General features: G+C 39.3%; 1 protein-coding gene across 1 annotated transcript in view; it reads right to left on the bottom strand.

Moving 5' to 3' along the window:
* PRKAR2A (protein kinase cAMP-dependent type II regulatory subunit alpha) overlaps positions 1-20,802 on the bottom strand; it is a 65,695-nt gene that overhangs the window by 17,703 nt on the left and 27,190 nt on the right. Inside the window, exons 3-6 of the mRNA XM_015102438.4 lie at positions 13,303-13,355; positions 10,107-10,190; positions 4,345-4,451; positions 1,368-1,521 (exon numbers count right to left, since the gene is read on the bottom strand). Of these exons, the coding sequence (XP_014957924.2) occupies positions 1,368-1,521; positions 4,345-4,451; positions 10,107-10,190; positions 13,303-13,355 (398 nt within the window). The remainder of the gene's footprint in view (positions 1-1,367; positions 1,522-4,344; positions 4,452-10,106; positions 10,191-13,302; positions 13,356-20,802) is intronic.

Genomic DNA, 20,802 nt, shown 5'->3' with positions numbered 1-20,802 from the left:
CTGAAGGAAACTTAATTTCTGAAGGATATTCTCTCGAGGTGTAGAATTTTCAGTTGACAGTTCTTTTCTTTCAGTTATTGAAAAATGCTGGGATACATGGCAATTAGTAAGAAAACCTGGGGAACTCACTGTTGTATCCTTCCTTAAGTCCTGAAATCCCTAACCAGTGCACCTTCTCGTTTCCCTCTCTCGGGGGTTGCCTATGTTTGTCTGATGTATGATATCCAGAGTTTTCTAGCTTTAAGAGGGAAGACTAGGGAGGAATGGGGCCATTCTGTCTTGGCCTGGACTAGAAGTTGGCATCAACGTATTTTAAAACTGAGTTCATTTTCCTCCATTTGTCTTGGTCTATGTTGAATGTTTTAAGCACCGGGTTCCCAAGTGTGTGATGTATTTTTCTTAAGCCAGTGTACCACTCATTCCTCAGGACCAATCGTTTTGCCTTTTTTGTGGCTGTACCACATCACAGTCAGGGTCCTAGTTCACTGGGGGAACTAGGAATCAAACCTGAGTCCCCTGCTGCAGAAGCAAGGAGTTCTAACCACTGGACTTCCAGGGAAGTCCTGCTCAGGAGCATTCTTAATTCTGCACTAGTATAGCACAATAAAGTGCTTGAGTATGTCTTTCAAATGTGATTTCATTTGAGGAAATATGTTGATAATTTCGAGGTATACATTTAATTCTGCTTGTAGGGTAAATGGAAACAAATTACCATAGAAGTGAACATTTAAAAAACGAAATCTGGAATTTATACAAGAGGATGATTCTTTTAAGAAGGAAGAGAGTTATAGATTTTGAAGGCTTGATACTGAAGGATGCAAGGTGGGTCATGTATAATAGAGGATAGGACCTTAGCAGTCTATGCCTAAGATATTCTGGGAAAGTTCTGTTTCCCAGAATACGGCTGTCAGCCTTTCTGGTCATCTAAATCTACTGACTATTGGCATGGACCAACGAATAAACAGATGGTCAAATATCATCTGTTAGTGAACAGTTAGTCCTAGGATAGTTAGAGATGGAAAACACTTTTGGCAGAGCTTTCAATGACACTTATTTTTCTAGACTGGTCTCTTCTGTAGTTATCCTTCCTCTCTCTGCTTGTCTGGTGTAAACATAAAGAGAAAATGCAGTAGGAGCTGACACAACTGCTAGGCCACAAGACCCAGTCTTTTCCGTGTAATTTGCAATAAACAGTCTGTTGACAAATCACTTCAGGGAAATGGAAAAACACATTGGTCAAGACCTTCCACAGTGTCTTTCAGATAATCAGCTATAAAATATACCATGAACCAACAGCCAAGGACAGAGACCCAAAGTAAGGGGGATTAATACCATGCTATGCAAGGAGAACCATTTCTCTAACTCACCAGTCCCCAAAGGGAGCCTTCTGAAGTGGCGACAATGGTAGCAGCTCTCGGGGTATTGTACATCAGAGCTAGTTCTCCAAAACTTCCATGGTTGTCATACTGACCAACAGAGCGGGTTTGATTATCTTTTGTTACTAAAATATCATAGGTTCCCCTGGAAATACAAAAAGAAACAATTTCATTTATAATGGGCAGGTATATATGAATAGAAGGTATGTATGATATACAATGTTGTTTTGGGGGGAATTCCCACAGATTTTTTTGCTAGAATATAGAAATATAATAGATTTTTGCATTTGACTTAGTATTATGTGACCTTGCTAAACTCATTTATTAGTTCTAATGAGTGAACTTGGCGTTTTCTAGAGGATCATGTCAGCTTTATTTCTCTTCCTTTCCACCCTGTTTGCCCTTCCTCCCTCCTGTCAGTTTCTCTCCTCACCCCTTCTCTCTCTCTGCTTTACTGCATTGGCGAGGACCTACAGCGTAACACTGCATGAGGAGCTGAAAGCAGACACGCTTCTCTGGTTCTCCATCTCAAAGGGAAAACATTCAGTTTTTCACCATTAAGTATGAGGTTAGCTATAGATTTTTAAAAATAAATGCCTTTAATCAGGTTGGATAAAAGTCCCTTCTATTCCTATTTTGCTGAGTTTTTACCATGACAAGGTGCTAAACTTTGTCAAGTGCTTTTCCTGCAGGTATTGAAATGACTGGTTGGGTTTTCTTTTGTAGTCTGTTGAAAACTAGGATGTAGAATTGATTAAAAAAATTTTAAAATACAATTTTCTCTCTACTGATTGTTCATTAACAGTGGCTAAAGAAAAACATTCACAATGGATGGCATTTGGAGAAATAGGCACTCTCAATATACCACTGAAGCAAATGTAAACATTTCTAAATTTCTCCAAAATATTAACAACAGAACAAATTATTGAAGAGACCCTTTTACACAGTAATTTCATTTCTAGGTATTCTAAAGGAGAGAATGGAAGATACTGGAAAATATTTAACTGCAAGGATGCTCACCAGGTAATATTTATGACAGCAAAAATCACAATTTAATCTGCTAACAAAAAGGTAGGTCAAATATATGTCTATATTCATATTATGCAGTCAATATAAATGATGACATAGAACAATATTGTATCCTATGGCAAACCACTTCAAACAGATTTTTTAAATGAAGTCAATGTATATGAAAGCAATATATATAAATTAATAAAGAGTTAACTACATTTTACATGTTTGATTGTTATCAGCTTTGAAGACCTACCACTCCAATATTTCTTCCTCTTCTGTCTCACATCTGGGAAAGTTGATAAGAAAACCTAGATGCTCCCTCATTTGGTGTTGATGGGAAATCCAAATCACACAAGAGCCTGCCCATATACAAGAGTACTCTACCTCAGCTCTACCTTCTAAACACCATGAAATACCAAGCCAGTCACCTCTCTGTGCTGTCTTAAGTCATGTTTGAACCTCTTGGGAGCCTACCCTGTTCGCCTTTAAAACACTCATTACGAGAATGATCAGTCTTTTCATATCCTCTTAGTCTGTGTGTATGGAATGATCAGTCTTGATATCTGAACCAAATCTGGGGTAACGGATCTGATCTAACAGTAAGGCAAAGGGAGAGAAAAAGAAAGAATATACCCTGGTGATAAAATTAGGGCAAAATTACTTTCTTCCCTGTTTCGCTTGTGTTTTTTTTTTTCCTTAAATTTCCTACAAAGAGCCTCCACTTGTCTGATAAAAATCACTAGGTATCACATGTTACACAAGAAGCAAAGAAGCGGTGATATAACTTAAAAAAATTTTTTCTGCCACTGCTTATAGAATTCTATGGAGGAAGCCTAAGCATGACAGATCAAAGTACAAGACTCTTTAAGACAATACTACTTGTATCATCTTTTCTCTTTAAATAAAGCATTTCCTTCCTAACTCTGATTGGAATCATTTGTCACGGTAAAAGAGCCCAAAGGTTATCCAAGGAATACATTCTTGAACATTTTTCTGAATGAGCAAAAGGCTTCGATAAGAAAAGGGACTAGTTGAATCTAGTATAGCTACTTGATACAGATAAAAAGACCCTTAAAAATCAGGAAAACAATTGGAAAAAATTGAATAAGGTCTGCATAGTAGATGAGAGTACTGTATAAAATGTTAATATCTGATTTTTATGATTGGTCTCTGCTTACGTAAGAAAATGTCCTATGTTAGGAAATACATACATATATTTGGAGATAAAAGGGCTTATACCTGCAACTTACTTTCAAACACAAAGCTAATCTGGTAAAACATTAACCCAGGGAACCTAGGTTTCTAAGAATTTTTTGTACTAGTTGTGTAACAATTCTGTAACTGTGAAATTACTTGAAAGGAAAAAATGAAAACTAACTAATGGAAGATACTGGTGAAGCAACATCTTATTGATCCTAAACTCTGGTGAGTGTTCTTTTCAGGACTGAGAGGGAGTCAGAGGGAGTCCCCCAGATGATACCAATAGTAATAGCTCAAGAGGTGAAAACACACCAGGGTGAGCAGGTTAAACCCTCATGTTTCATGTCTCCCAACAGACCTAAACCTGGAACAGAGCCAAAAGGAGCCAGAGGTATGGAGGTTGAGGAAATATACTCAAGTGTAAAATCAGGCTAGGATTGAATGGTCCGGATGACAATAAAGTGTCATGGAAATTACTTCTCTTGGACACTTGCAAATAACATGTTTATAAAGCGCATCTTGCACAGCTCACCTAATTGTAGATAGTGGCAACCCAAGTATGCGCTGTACTCAGGACTCAGGACAGTAGAAGATAGAGAGGGCAGGCTGTGGACAGAGAGCAGCAAACTTTGAGGAGCTTGTTAACCTGGCCCTAACTCCTGCCTGGGCTGAACAAGGCACAGGGTAAAGCTCTTGCCCTGAACCACGAATCTTCCTGAGTACAGGTGTACAACTGCAAAACACCATCTCCTACCGTTCAATGACATAGAAGTTGTCTCCATCATCTCCTTGGTCAATGACATGCTCATCAACTTTGACCGTCCTTTCAAACATGGCATCAAGGACTTGGGATAGCTGTTCCTGCAGGGAACACACAAGGAGAAAAGATGGCCTTTATGTTTATGAGGAAAAAAAATTAACTGTGTCTATCTCAGGTGGTGACTACATGGGAGAAGTCCTCACATCAGATTATCCCCCACATCCAAGCAGAAACCTAAGGGTCTGAAACAAATGCCTTCCTGTGGCCATTCAGCTTTGCATGTCCACATACACAGCCCAGTTGCCAAGCTCTCTGAGGCAGTATTGTTTTTGGAAAAAAAAAAACAACCCACAACATTCTACAATTTACGTGGAAACAGACATCTAGACGACGGTGCCCATTCACCTAGCCACACCACAAGAGTGTCACTGCCCTGACGACACGTGTACAGCCATCATGCCTCTACTATATCACGTGTCATGTGGTGACGCCACCTTCCCACAGGTGTTGATCTAATAGGATCGTCAAATCTAACAGGCTGAGATGCTTCAGAGGTTATCTCATGGAGCAGCACAGCTGCCCTTCCTAGTCAAGCACATCACTTAATCTGAGTCTGTTTCTTCATTACAAAAAAGTGTTTAATAAATAGCTTTCAGCTCATCAACTTTCATGACTAAAGGAAAAAAAAAATCTATGGAAAATATTTATCACATAATAGGTACTTAATAAATAAGCTCTATTATCAGACACTTAATATTGCTATAGTTATTTATATATAATACATACAATTATTTACCAATAGCACCTGCAATAACCAGAAGGTAACTGTACCAACAAATATTAAAATAATCAAAACAGTGCTATTAAATTCTAACAATACAGTGGCCTCAGTCTAGGGCCAGCATCCCTCTGTCAGTGGCTGTTGAGCCTGTGTGTGTGCTAAGTCATTTTGGTAGTGTCCGACTCTGTGTGACCCTATGAACGGCAGCCCACCAGGCTCCTCTGTCCATGGGAGTGTCCAGGCAAGACTACTAGAGTGGGTTGCTGTGCCCTCCTCCAGGGGATCTTGCCAACCCAGGGATCAAATCTTCAACTTCTATGTCTCCTGCACTGGCCGGCAGGTTCTTTAACACTAGCACCAAAAAAAAAACCAACAAAAAAAACCCCACTAGCACCACCTGGGAAGCCCCAGTGACTGTTAGGGAGCACTAAAGACCAGTTTCAACTCACAGAAAGACTTTCTCTTTGCAGGATTGTGGATTGAAGGCCTGGCAAGGAGATAATTGTATTGCTGCATAATTCCATATGATTTAGCATTCTGCTACTTAAAATAATGTATCACCAACAAGCAGCTCCTTAGTTCCATAGTTCCATGGGTGGTGAATACTGTACAAGCTGACAGATACTATAAAAGAAGTCTTGCTACTCATGTGTCCACATTCATGTGGAGTGTGAGCCCAGTGTTGCCTGAAATCGCACATTTAAATACAGGTAACAAATTCAAATTTTCACATACAATACAGGCCAAACACATACATCTACCCTGGTGTGTCTGGCCTGTGGGCTGTCCATTGGCAGCCTCATGTTGTGAGTAACAAATTCTGGCCCAGACTCTTCAAAAACATCAGTGTCATGAGATATAGAATAAGGTACGGGGGAAGCATTCTGGGTTAGAGGGGACTAAAGTCATCCATGACAGCCAAAAGCAATATGTGATTCAGGACTGGAAAACAAAACAAAAAAGCTATAGAAAACTTTCCTGGAAAAAGCTTAATATGGACTGTATTTAGGTAATATTATTACAACAGTGTTAAATTTCTTGGGCTTAATAATGATAATGTGTTAATGGAGGAGAATATCCTTGTTCTTGGAAAATATAACTTATGGCATTTAGTGGCTAAGAGCTATGATGTCCTCAGTATATTCATAAATGGCTCAGGACCTAAAAAAGCAGTTTATATGCACCTATATATGTGCTTGCACATACACATAAGAGACAGAGTAAATATGGCAAAATGTCAACAACTGGTCAATCTAGGTAAAGAATATACGCAAGCTTTGATTTTTTTGTAAATTTGAAAATTTAAACACAAAAGTTAGAGAAGCAAATTGTTTTTAAAGTGGAAACCAATACAGTATATTAACGCATATACATGGAATTTAGAAAGATGGTAACGATAACCCCATATGCGAGACGAGACACAGATGTATCGAACAGTCTTTTGGACTCTGTGGGAGAGGGAGAGGGTGGGATGATTTGGGAGAATGGCACTGAAACATGTATAATATCATATAAGAAACGAATCGCCAGTCTAGGTTTGATGCAGGATACAGGATGCTTGGGGCTGGTGCACTGGGATGACCCAGAGGGATGGTATGGGGAGGGGAGGTGGGAGAGGGGTTCAGGATGGGAACACGTGTACACCCGTGGCGGATTCATGATGATGTATGGCAAAACCAATACAATATTGTAAAGTAAATAAATAAATAAATAATATAAATCAATCAATAAAGGGGAAACAAATACACTCACTGGAATGACTAAAATTTTAAAAGATAATATCAAAAGTTGGGAATATCATATATTGTTGGAAGGAATACAAAATGGTAAAATCACTTTGAAAAAGATCCAGCAGTTTTTTATAAAATAAAAAAATATGTCTACCCTATGACTCAGCAATTTTTGTCCTTGGGTGTTTTACTTTAGAGCACAAAATGTCCACAGCATTATTATCAAGAGTTAAAAAACAAGAAATTAGACCAGGTATCCATCATCAAAAAAAGGAATAAGCAAACTGGCATCTTCATATAATGGACTACTACTCAGAAATAAAAGGGAATGAACTACCATCATGAACAGTGACACACTGACAACATGGATCCCGCGATCTGCTCCCCTGAGAAGGACACAACATAATTTCTAGAGTAGTCTGGCCAAGATGTATAACCACATTTCAATCGTGAAGAAACATCAAACAAATTCAAATTGAGGTATATTCTATAATGTAACTAACCAGTACTCTTCAAACTGTAGAGATCATGAAATACTAGAAAGGACTGAAAACTATCACAAACTGGAGGAGACTATGGGAAAATAACCACCAAGTGCAATATGGGATTCTGGACTGGATCATTAACTATGGAAGAAAAAAACAAACCAAAGACTTTAGGGAGAAAACTGATGAAATCTGAACAAGGCTTTTAGTTTAGTTAATGATACTGTAATAATGTAAATTCCCTGGTTTTGAGAACTGTACTGTGGTTATGTAAGATGCTAACATTGGGGGAAGTTAGATGAGGGCCATATGGGAACTCTTTACTATGTTTACATCTTAAAAAAGTGAAAAAAGAAAATGGAATGCTGAACAACACGAAAGAATCTCAAAAATATTGTGCTGAGCAAAAGGAGTTTCTCACAATGGAGAGAAATCTTGTATGGTTTATTATATGAAATCTTATATGATTGCATATCATGTATGATTCCACTTATACGAAATTCTAGAAGGCAAAATGAATTTATGGTAGAATAAATCAAAATACAAGTTGCCTCTGTGGGGAGGGGAATAAGAATTGATCATGAAGGGGCATGAAGGAAGTTTCTGAAGTGGTAGTAATATTCTGTATCTTTCTTCCGGCTGCATAGATTGTGTGGCATGCGGAACTTTAGCTCCCTGATAAGTGCCTGCATTGGGAGTGCAGTCTTAGTCTTAGCCACTGGACCGCCAGGGAAGTCCTAAGTTCTATAATCCTCTTTCTTTTTAAAAAATATTTATTTTTATCTATTTGGCTGTGCTAGATCTTAACTGTGGCATGAGGGATCTAGTTACCTGACCAGGGATTGAACCCGGGCCCTCTACATTGGAAGTGCAGAGTCTTAGCCACTGAACTACCAGGGAAGTCCCCGAAATTCTATATTCTTGACAAGGGCTTGGATTACTTAAGTCTATTCATTTGTCAGACCTAAGGGAATGTACATTTAAAACTCATGCATGCGTTTCATTACATGTAAACTTTACATTAAAAGGCAACAAACAAATACTGAACTCCAGTTCATGATATGAACACCAAAATATTTAAGGGAATATACTGAGATTATCCAAAAAAATAATAAGGTGGGTTACTGTAGGGCAGCAAACAGCTGACTGGAAACATTTTACTGGAACACAGCCGCACACTTTCATTTATGCATTGCCTATGGCTGCTTTCCTGCTACAATAATGAAGCTGAGTGGTTGTGACAGAAATGTTTCGTATTTGCTATGGGCTCCCCTGGTGGCTCAGATGGTAAAGAATTCGCTTGCAATGAGAGAGACCTGGGTTCCATCCCCAGGTTGGGAAGATACCCTGCAAGAGGGCATGGCAACCCACTCCGGTATTCTTGCCTAGAGAATCCCCATGGACAGAGAAGCCTGCTGGGCTACAGTCCCTGGGGTCCCAAAGAGTAGGACACGACTGAGTGACTAAGCACAGCACACATCTGGTTCTTTAAGCAAAAGGTTGCTAACCCCTCTGTTGAGGGTAGATGGTATATAACACAACAAGTATAGTAAAATTTTAATGTTAGAACCAAGGCAGAGGATAAATACATGTTCTGTAAAACCCTCTCATTTCACTGTATTTGAATATTTTCATGATAAAATATCAGAAAAATATAATTAAATCTGAAAATTTTATTTTTCCATACTGAAATGGTAAAATGATGTTCTTCATCACTAAGAAAAATCGGAATACTAGACTGACATAGCAACTTCCTTTAGAACATCTGCTAGTATAACATTTACAAGGGGTTTTATTCACAGTAAATAAAGAAGTAAGTCCCTTTTCTATTGATACAGATGGGTCTTTCAGGGAAAACAGCAGACAGACTAGTATTTCTTACAACTAGCCTTTCCTTGAACTCACTGTCCTTATTTTATTCAATCTCAGACTAATAAATTTCTGATTAAAGTTCCAGCTATTCCTATAACCACAAAGCTACCAAACAGACTGGTTTACAGAGGCCAGGAATACATCATGGACTTGTGTCTGACCAATCCAATTCCCAGAAGGCTGTGGGAATATCTTCAGAAGACTTTATTTGTAGGAACTGGGTAGTAGGAAAATTCTATTTCCCATCCCTCCTGTCTTTGCACATTCTGGGATTCCCTCGCAGGCCCAGCACTTCAGTCATCCATGGGCCTTCAGCACATGGCCCTCAAAGTATTGAAGAAATAGGAAATCTGAAGCATCTCTGTGCTCAAGAGGCAGCCTTGTTCTCCATCTTCACCAACAGAGGGAGGATAGGCACACACAGATCCTGTGCAGAGCCCTATAGACACATACGACTCTGTGTGTCCCAGGTCTGAGGTCTTCACTGAGAATAACCACAAGAGATGCCTCACACCAAGGAGGTGAGAAGCAGTCACCCACTTCCAGTGTGTAACTGCTACCGGCAAAGAGGACACCACATGGCATCTTTAGAGAAATTACTCTGCAGCATAAATAAAGACCCTCCGAACTAAGCCAGGGTCATGCAAACCTGAGCATTTCCTTTTGACATGACCCAAATGCATGGTTCACAAATGGTACTGCCTTGGAGGAAGTACCAAAGCAGGTCAGAGAAATATTGAAACTCATCTGTGTTTAGCTACAGTGCTAAACACAATGCAAAAGAAGAAGCTAAGGTTTTATTGCCTCATATGGCTGTGGCTAAGATGCTAAAACTGTTTAAATGATGAAAAGCTAAAAGACAAAAATATTTTAAAAAGTCAGTGTTACCGGATCAAGATTTTTGAAAAGAAGAATATCTTTGCAAGCTTCCTGAAGTCTGCACCGCTGTTGATCAGTTTTAGGATGAATCACCTGCCAATCCAAGAAAACAAGGGAAGTTTTAATATTCTATTTTAAAATATTACTTAACTTACAAAGTAGAATATTTCTTTCTCCTAAAAATGGGAAAAATTAAGAGCACGTTTACCATAATTTTAATTTTATACAAATACCAAGCAGTACCCTGATCGTGGACAGGCAATGGGATGGGGGTACGGCTGGCAGCAAGTCAGCTATCCGCTGGGAGCCCCAGAATCCCCATCCATAAAGCAGAAGGTTACATGTTCATTTATTCAACAAACATTTGCATCAGCTAGTTGCCAGGCACCATCTCAGCTCTCCGGACAGAACAGTGAACACAGGACACAAACACCTGCTCTCACCATCAATAAATACATAAAGGCTGGTAGAGAGTGACAGGGCTAAGGAGAAAAATAAGGCAGGGAAGGGTGATTAAAAGTGTGTGTGTACATGCAGGTATGTGTCCAGATGAGGCCTGAGAAGGTGACATTTGCGTCAAGATCCTAAGGAGCTGAGGACCACCTGAGGGAGTGAGTCATGTGGACATCTCTGTGAGATGACCTCCAGCAGAAGGAACAGCAAGTGGAAACAATATGATGGGTGAATAGCATGTTTGAGAAAAACCAGGAGACAGGTGTGAGTGACAAAGAGCGAGGGGAAAAGATCAGGAAGAGACCTGGTTTGGGGGTTAGGTGGAGGGCAGTGTAAACCATAGAACTGGAACTTTTCTCTAGTGACCTGGGGGCAATCTCAGGGTTCTGACTGAGGAAGGAAAGAGATCTGACTGATGATTTTAAAGGCTCAAGTTGGTTCCTAAGTGAAGAACAGCCTTGACGGACACAGGAGCAGAAGCCAGGAAGCGTCTGTGATTATCCTAGTGTTAAACTGGTGATTAAGACCAAGGTGGTAGCCGTGGAAGTATTGAGAAGTACTGGAATCTTGGATATGTTCTGAAGACCAAGCCCATTGGATTTGCTGAAAAATTGAATGTGGGTATAAAAAATTAAGAGGAGCTGAGGGTGACCTTAAAATTGTGGACTTGAGCAACAGGAAGGATGGAGGTGCCATTTAATGAGCTGGGGAAGACTGTGAGTGAAAAAGAATGTCTCAGTGGAAATCATCAGGAGCTCACTGTAAGCTGTCTATTGAAATCTAAATGGAGATGGCAAGTAAACAACCACTATATAAGCTGGAGTTCAAACATCAACAAACTTAGTATTACCAGTAATAATAGTGGTGCCTACAAAATCAGAGTTGCCATAGAATTAAATGAGCTGATACAGGCAGTGTTTAAAATAGAACCTGGCATTCAGTAGGTGCTCAAAAATTATTACTACTATCACTAATACTATAGATAGTCAATACATGTTTTTTGAACTAATACCACCACTGGGCATACACACCAAGGAAACTAGAATTGAAAGAGACACATGTACCCCAATGTTCATCACAGCACTGTTTATAATAGCCAGGACATGGAAGCAACCTAGATGTCCATCAGCAGATGAATGGATAAGAAAGCTGTGGTACATATACACAATGGAGTATTACTCAGCCATCAAAAAGAATACATTTGAATCAGTTCTAATGAGGTGGATGAAACTGGAGCCGATTAGAGTGAAGTAAGCCAGAAAGAAAAACACCAATACAGTATACTAACACATATATATGGAATTTAGAAAGATGGTAATGTTAACCCTGTATGCAAGATAGCAAAAAAGACGCAGATGTACAGAACAGATTTTTTGACTCTGTGGGAGAGGGAGAGGGCGGGATGATTTGGGAGAATGGCATTGAAACATGTATATCATATAAGAAACGAATCGCCAGTCTAGGTTTGATGCAGGATGCTTGGGGTTGGTGCACTGGGATAACCCAGAGGGATGGTATGGGGAGGGAGGTGGGAGGGGGGTTCAGGAGTGGGAACTTATGTACATCCATGGTGGATTCATGTTGATGTATGGCAAAACCAATACAGTATTGTAAAGTAAAAAAATAAAATAAAATAATTTTAAAAAACTTAAAAAAAAAAAGAATTATTGCCCAGCATCGCTGTTATAACTGAAAAACCTATTAAGCACCATCCTAAGTATTGTCTTCACCCTAAAAAATCTACATCACTTAATTTAGACCAGAAATAACAGATGTCAAAAGTGCTAAGTAAATTCAATTTATAATATTAAATAGTTGAAAAAGTTTTAACTTTTAAAAGTCTTTTCAAAATTTTATAACATCAAGAATGAAAAATTTAAAAACCTACATGTCTATTATATTCACACAATGGTAGCATTTTATTATTAGAATAGTTCAGAAATCTTTTCTAGTCTGCTCACTTTAAGACATATTTGAAAAATCATTAAAGTTTCTTTAAACATCAATCTTTTTAAAAAGATGGTTCAAATTTGCTTTTATAAAAGTAACTTGTTAACTATATAAAAGTTGAAAAATCTGAGTTTTTGAAAAAGCAACCCCCAAATCAACTGTAGTCTTGCAACAACTACTGGGATGTAAAATCCCTACTGGGATTAAAATCTGGGATGTATCCTTCCAGGCATAAATCTTTTTACAAATAAGTAAACAAGTAAATAGGTATGAAGATGGATAGATGTTTAAATTTTTTTATTATAAAATGCTGTATAAACTGTACCTCAAATTTACATCATTCCATGTCATTAAACCCAGTCCTGTACCATCATTTCCAATGGCTTCAGATCTTCTTGATTTGAATGTGCCAGAATTTAGCCCCTGGAAACCCCTATTTTAGTTCATTTATGTTGCTTCCATCTTTCACTATTATAATACTGCATTAACCTCCTTAGAAAGGATCCTTAGGAAGGATGCAACTGATAGGCATGAATTCTCCTGCAGGTAACTGCTGAGTCAGTTGGCTTGACTAAGTGTAAAGCTGATAGCTACAGCTAGGCACCCCTACCATATCCTCAACCAATCTTGCTTCCTATTCTTCTTAATAATTTGTCAGTCTGTTAGATAAAAGATGGTATCTTGCTGAGATTTTAATCTGTATTCATTTTAAATATCAGCATAATTAGACTTGGTATAGAGGAAAAGGGGAGTGAGTGGGGACTGAAATTATTCTAGCCAATCCCTTTGCTGCAGTTCTTACCCTTGGATCAGTATCTTCCTCTTCCTCATCAGGGTTATAGGTCTCAGCACAGACTAAAGTTGGAGAGAAAAAAAATAAAGAGAAAAATGAATAAAACAAATGTGTATTTTACTGGAAAATAGGAAGTAAACATAATTTCCTTTTGTTCACTGTTTTCTAAAGCTATAATGAACTTTGCAACCCTTTCCTTCAATTAACAAATATACTAAGTACCTAGTAATGCCAGGCATTTTGTTAGTGATGAATAGTCAGCTATCCAGGGATTGGTAGACCAAACAGGAGAGAAACCATAAAAAACCTCATCTACTAAATTCTATGGTAGTGACAAGGATAAGCAAGGAAGTGCTGTCTCTGCTGAGCTATGAAGCAGGAACAGAAAACCACCAAGTACAATACACGCAGTATAGACATATGGATATGGAATTGGAGTACTCACAAAAAAATCTAAATATCTCAACCTCCTTATTAGAATGACTTAAAAGAATGAATTTCAACAAAACGAATATACTACTATTTGTCAGGCTCTCTTATAAATACAATATTATATAATTTAAAGCCAACTTGGTTTTCTTTGTAGGTAATCTGTGTTTGCACCAATGGGCTGCAGGACTTGTCTTTTTCCTAATTCAAAGATTTTAAAAATGTTAACCCCCCCAAAAAATGCTTACTAAACAATTGCTTACAATACCAGAATATCATAAATGATGTAAGTATGCATTTGAATAATTCAGCTATGAGAAAGATTGAGAAAGACCCCCTTTGGCTAATTAACAGTCAGCTCTATGGGAAAAAAGGCAAAAAAGGAGGTAAAGAATATACTATTAATATGTAGCAGACTGTCCTTCCATAAAGAAGGACTTCCATGAGAAAGAAGGAGAGCTAAAAATGATGGGAAGAGGGAATAAGTATGAATACACACACACACACACATATGAGAGAGATACACACACACACACACACACAAAAGTGAAAGTGAAAGTCACTCAGTCGTGTCCAACTCTTTGCAACTCCATGCACTATAGAGTCTGTGGAATTCTCCAGGCCAGAACACTGCAGTGGGTAGCCTTTCCCTTCTCCAGGGAATACTTCCCAACGCAGGGATCGAACCCAGATCTCCCACACTGCATTCTTTACCAGCTTAGCCACCAGGAAAGCCCATATAAAAATTTTTAATGTATTTATTTTTCCAAAAGGAAACAAGAGAAGGATAAACCAAAAAATAGTAAAATTGTTTCCTAGAAGGTAGGCAGAAACAAAAAAGGGACAGGGTAGGGAAAGGAATGAAACTTCTCTGAGAACAAAATTTTACATAGTTTTGACATGTAAGCCCTGTTAAAATGTTTTATATAGTCTTAACAATAAATTTGATAGAGGAACCCGAAAATTGAAACCAAGAGAAACTAATGAATCTAACCACGTATCAGGTTGATAACATACCCACAGAAAAGGAAAGGGGAGTGATTTTAAGTAGCTTCTGAGCATAATAATCTGACCAGTGGGATGTATCCAATGACAAAAAAGAACTGATGTCGGCAGTGGTACAATAATTCCAAAACTCCTCTGTGTACTACAGTTGTGAGTAAAAAAATATATACTTCGTTTTTCACTGGAAAAAAGGGGAATATTAATACAAATACAGAACACAAGATGAGTTAGAATTGGAGATGCAATACAAGTCATGCTTTTAAAATCTTACCCTTAGGGATGACAATAGTAGACACAATGAATTATGTAATGAATAAAAAAGTTAGTGTACTCATAAACTATTTTGTCAGGAATGTCTAGATGTGATCACTGGCATTACCCAGAAAGCTACAAACCTGTTCCTTCCTCACAAGAGCTTTAGTATACGTCATTACAGCTAAGGAAAAGTTTTTCTTCTAAAAAATCCTCAATTATTTGCAATAACTGTGTGACCTGGCTTGGTTTACTTCAAATCTCCACCTTCTCTTCTGCACACTGGAGCCAACAGTAGCGATTCCCCTCTGAGGACTGTTGTAAGGTTTCAAGTAAACAAGCGCGGGGCACACGGTAAGGAGGCAGTACATGCCAACTCGTTGAACTACTCCTATTATCACGTTTCATTTGTTCTGGTTTTCTGGAACTTTAATTGCCATTATCTTGGTTCTTTTCTCTATCCGAGCTCTTTCAACAACTGTCCTCTCTTCAAGGCTGTCTTGTATTACAGATTTTGCCCTTAAAATTTTTACTTCTCTTGCCCTCTCATGCAACTATGCCAAAGCCTTTGACTGAGTGGATCACAACAAACTGTGGAAAATTTTTAAAGAAATGGGAATACCAGACCACCTGAACCTGCCTCCTGAGAAATCTGTATGCAGATCAAGAAGCAACAGTTAGAACCGGACATGGAACAACAGACTGGTTCCAAATTGGGAAAGGATATGTCAAGGCTGTATATTGTCACCCTGGTTATTTAACTTATACACATATGCAGAGTACATCATGCAAAATGCTGGGGTGGATGGAGCAAAGCTGGAATCAAGACTGCTGGCAGAAATACCAATAACCTCAGATATACAGATGATACTACCCTTATGGCAAAAAGTGAAGAGGAACTACAGAGCCTCTTGATAAAAGTGAAAGAGGAGAAGTGAAAAAGCTGGCTTAAAATTCAACATTAAAAAACTAAGATTATGGCATCTGGACCCATCACTTCATGGCAAATAGATGGATAAATCATGGAAACAGCAACAGACTTTATTTTCTTGGGCTCCAAAATCACTGCAGATGGTGACTGCAGCCATGAAATTAAAAGATGCTTGCTTCTTGGAAGAAGAGCTATGACCAACCTAGACAGCATATTAAAAAGCAGAGACATTACTTTGCTGACAAATGTCCATCTAGTCAAAGCTATGGTTTTTCCAAAAGCTATGGTTTTTCCAGTAGTCATGTACGGATGTAAGAGTTGGACCATAAAGAAAGCTGAGTGCCGAAGAATTAATGCTTTGGAACTGTGGTGTTGGAGAAGACTCTTGGGAGTCCCTCAGACTGCAAGATCAAATCAAATCAATCCTAAAGGAAATCAACCCTGAATACTCATTGGGAGGACTGATGCTGAAGCTGAAGGTCCAATACTTTGGCCACCTGATGTGAAGATGTGATGTGACTCACTAGAAAAGACCCTGATGCTGGGAAAGACTGAAGGCAGAAGAAGGGGACAACAGAGGACAGATATGGTTGGACAGTATCACCAAATCAATGGACATAAGTCTGAACAAACTCTAGGAAATGGTGAAGGACAAGGAAGCCTGTCGTGCTGCAGTCTATGGGGTCGCAAAGAGTCAGGCATGACTGAGCAACTAAACGACAAATTAGCATTCTGTAGTGGACCCTTCTAATCTTCATTCTTCTTATATCCTTAATCCACCAAGTTCATTTACAAGCCTTATAATGTTTGTTAGGGTTTACGTCTTATTTGTGAGCAGGTAAGGAATATAACTGGTTCTTGACCCTACACTCCATTCTTCTGTATGATGGCTAAAAATCTCTATGTATCTACAATGAAGGGATGAGATGATACATACCACTCTCAATCCCTGATTTCTTAGAGACATTTACTCCCTGCAGTGCTGGTCTAGCTGTCCTCCAGCTTCCTCCTTCCCACTGATTTTCTGAACTAATGGAATACCTGAGAAACGGTGACTCCCCACATGACCTGTAGACAGGACGCCCTTTCTTGTCCAGCCTATAGGTGTGGGCCATGCCTTCTGTGCTGCACTGCCATTAATACTCTGCCTAATAGGAAACCAGGATCCTTAAAGAGACGGAGAAAAACTCGGGAGAAGGGAGTAAGAGAACAGACATCATTCTAATCCCTAAAACAGCATCAGGTAATGTTCTGTATAGAGCACTGCCCAACCCCTGGTAGCACAGGCTTTTGGAGCTGAGCCAGGTAAGGGATGGAATACAATGATTCCTTATCTTTCACCAAGCCGTTCTTGTTTCCACAAGGAAACAAGTTCATCTTAGGTCTGTCCTAAAGATTAAGGCAGACACCTTCCTGAGTTCTTAGATGTTACTGCTGTCACTTTTCACATTTTCGTAGGTATTTGGGTAGGGGGCTGAGGAAGCTGTTTTGAAGGCAGCTCATCAGATACTATGTTGAACTGCAAACTTCTTGGTTCTCCGTGCTCTTGATTGATGCTGTCATTGTCAGCCCAGTTTTCTAACCTAGAAATTTGGAACTCACTATTACTGCCTTCTTTCCACCTGTTACCCAATGAATACATCAAAATCTGCCTCAGAAATATTCTCATACTTGACCTTTATTCCATCTACCCTGTTACTCCTTGGTCCAGGATTTCAAAATGTCTTCTTTGAAAAATGCATTTAAAAAACCCTCATTTGGGAAACAGATGGGTACATGGGGATTATTATACTTTCTCTACTTTTGCATATGTATGGAAATTTTTCATTTAAAAAGTTGAAAATAATAAGTCTTTTAATGATGAGACTGACAGGATTGAGCTCGCTTATTTTCAGGCTTGCTCTTCTTCGGATTTTGGAGGAAAGTACTGTAGCACTTAGCTCATTTTTGTATTTTTAGACATTAATGTAACTGAGGCAACAAATGTTACATCCTGAAGTCTTAAGACACAGCACTATGATTTAAACAAAAGCAATTATTTTCATTAAAATCATTAATGTTTCCTATTTGTGAAAAATGGAGAAGGAAGTAGCAACCCACTCCAGAATTCTTGCCCGGGAAATCCCGTGGACAGAGAAATTGGTGGGCTACAGTCTATGGGGTCGCAAAGAGTTGGATATGACTGAGCACACAGACATTAGTAGGAAAACAGTGTATCTTTATTTTTTTTAATTGGTTTGGATGTTTTCGCTTTTCTTTTTGAACACCAGACAGCTCCTTTTTCTTCTTCCTCTGTTTACCTCAACCTCTCTACTTCTTCCTGATCCTGATCCCAAATTACTTTTCTCATTTTCTATATAAAAATCTATTCTTAGGTCTCTGTGATTGCTGTCCCTTATGGCTCTAAATATCAGGAAGCTTATCTCAGTGTAAAAGTTACCTGGGGAGTCCCAGCGTCAGTGTGATCCTCTCTGCAGCCTCAAGAACTACACTGAATGTCCTGAGATGCTCAAGACCTGCTGAAGACAAAGGCTAAAAGAGCAGCACAGCCCCTCACTTGAGGGAGTCAATGTTGCCCCCACTGTCCAGCAGATGTCACTAGTTAGTAACAGGGAACTGTACAAAGGAACAATAGATCAGCCAGCATAACCTCCTCCTCTAGGTTTTAACGGCTGCTTTCTTCATCCAGAAATGTGAATCACTAAAATGTACTTGTGAGAGAAAACCCCTTCATTTCTACCAGGCCTGGTCACTGGCGTCAGGCCCTGCGCTGTCCTGCTGGTTCCCGTGAAGAGTTGATACAGCCTGGTATATGAGAGAGCTAGGGTTGCCATAACAAAACACTACAGACTGGGTGCCTTTTTATTTTTTTTTCCACTGGGTGCCTTTTTAAACAGCAGTAATCTGTAAAATGAAAGGTTTTTGGTTTTTCAAGTTTTTAAAGTAACAGAATCAAACTGATATTTCAAACTCAAGGACAGTCAATGCTAATCTAGGACAAATTCAAGAAATCTGCCTTTAAAGAATTTATGGATTGTCTTCCAATTGATGTATTCATTGTTTGATGTAGAGGGGCTGTTCTGCTAGAACGCAGGATTTGGAAGCTGCAGTTTTTCAATTCCAATACTTTGTAGGGGAGAGGCAGCATCAAAGAGGGGAAGGCCTCATCTCTGAAGCTATGCACACTACAGTCTGAGGGTGGATACATCATTCCACAGTATTTCTCTACGTCCCCAGTCCTTGGTCTCTTCAACGGTATGACGGCATAACAATCCTAGAACCATGTTAAAGGGTTAATAGTATGAGGAGACATTTAAATACAAGGCCTGGCTCACAGGAGACACTCAACAACTGCGAGCTCTCCTCTGCTGCTTTACCTTCCAGGTTATTATTCAGTCAGACATCCTGAGTGTTGAATTCTCTTCTGCAGTGTCTGACAGAAGCACATGTATTCACACAAATAGTTTAGCTGAGATCCTTGGATCACATCAGGAGTCCATTCCCTAACTCTCTTTCCAGTTCATTTTATTAACTTTTTTTTTTTCCGTTGGCTGTACCTCACAGGCACATGCAGATCTTCCCTGACCAGGGACTGAACCCATGCTCTCTGCAGTGGAAGCAGAGTCTTAACCACTGGTCCACCAGAGAAGCTCCTCCAATTTCATCTCCTCTCCTATGGCCAGAGCAGCTGGGTCCCGTTTATCCTCCTTCAAGGCTTCAGACATTCTTCTACCTGGAATGCACCCTTCTTGGTACTATAGCCCAAGAATAACCATGTTTTTCAACTTCCAGTGCAATTTCTGCCTCCCTCCAAGAAGCACTTCTTGATTTTTTTTCTGCCTACAATAATTTCTCTTCCTGTTTCCCGATCCTTCCTGATCCGGCCATATTTACCAACACTGTTGCAAATGTTAACTATATACCAGTGAACAAAACAGATGAAATTCCCTGCCTGACTGGCATTTATACCCTTGCATAGTGAACTAGATGGTAAATGGGATAAGTAAGTTAAAAGAGGAAGGGCACTAAGGAGAAAATAAAGTAGGGAGATAGGCTGTGTTTGTGTGCTGGGGAGGGGCAAGGATTTCAGATAGGTCTTACTTAAGGCCTGAGAAGGTATCCTTCACATGAGGGTCTGAAGAATGTGAGTGAGCAGTTCACAAAGGTAGCTTTGGTGAGATATGGGAACAAAAGTCTGACTAGAATGGGCTCAAGAGAGAACAGAAGAGAACGGGAAGCATGTATGGACCACTCTTTCAAGAGGTTTTGCTATAAAGATAGGCAGAGAGAAAGAGTGGCAGCTGGAGAGGGAAGAGTGATTTGTAAAAGTTTCATTTTAAGAAGGGAGCACCAATGATATGCTGCTGAGAAAATCTAGCTGAAGGATGAAGATTATGCAGGATAAAGAAGAGGTAACTGCTGGAAGGATGAAGGGTTGAGATCTAGTGTACAGGTGGACAAATGGACTCACAGGCAGGTGGGGAAGGACAGACGTGGGAGTCTATGGAAATTCTCTTCTATTATTTCTGTTTCTTTAGTTAAATTGAGAAGATTATCTGCTAGGAATAGGAGCGGGAGGAGGTGTTATAGGTTTGGGGAGAAAGAAGGTATGAAAGACTTACCTAAGAGAACAAGAGAGTGAAAGAAGTATAGAAACAGTATGATTGTGGTCACCAAGAGCGTACTAGAGGTTAATGATCATGAACTGAGGGTAAGATCAGTCAGCAGGGCTGCGTGTCTTTCCTCCACCAAGTACAGATGCGGTGCAGACACAGAATATGTGGAGAATGGGTTTAACCAGAGTGTGGCTTAGCCAAGCAAATAAAAAAGGAAAAGACAACTGAGGGAAGTGGTTATAATCACTGATCAAGAAATTTAAGGTTAGTAAAGAG

The sequence above is a fragment of the Ovis aries genome, chromosome 19, assembly GCF_016772045.2.
Source record: "Ovis aries strain OAR_USU_Benz2616 breed Rambouillet chromosome 19, ARS-UI_Ramb_v3.0, whole genome shotgun sequence".
Taxonomy (NCBI): domain Eukaryota; kingdom Metazoa; phylum Chordata; class Mammalia; order Artiodactyla; family Bovidae; genus Ovis; species Ovis aries.
The sequence above is the reverse complement of the archived record's forward strand: the minus strand, read 5'-3'. Positions and strand labels throughout refer to the sequence as shown.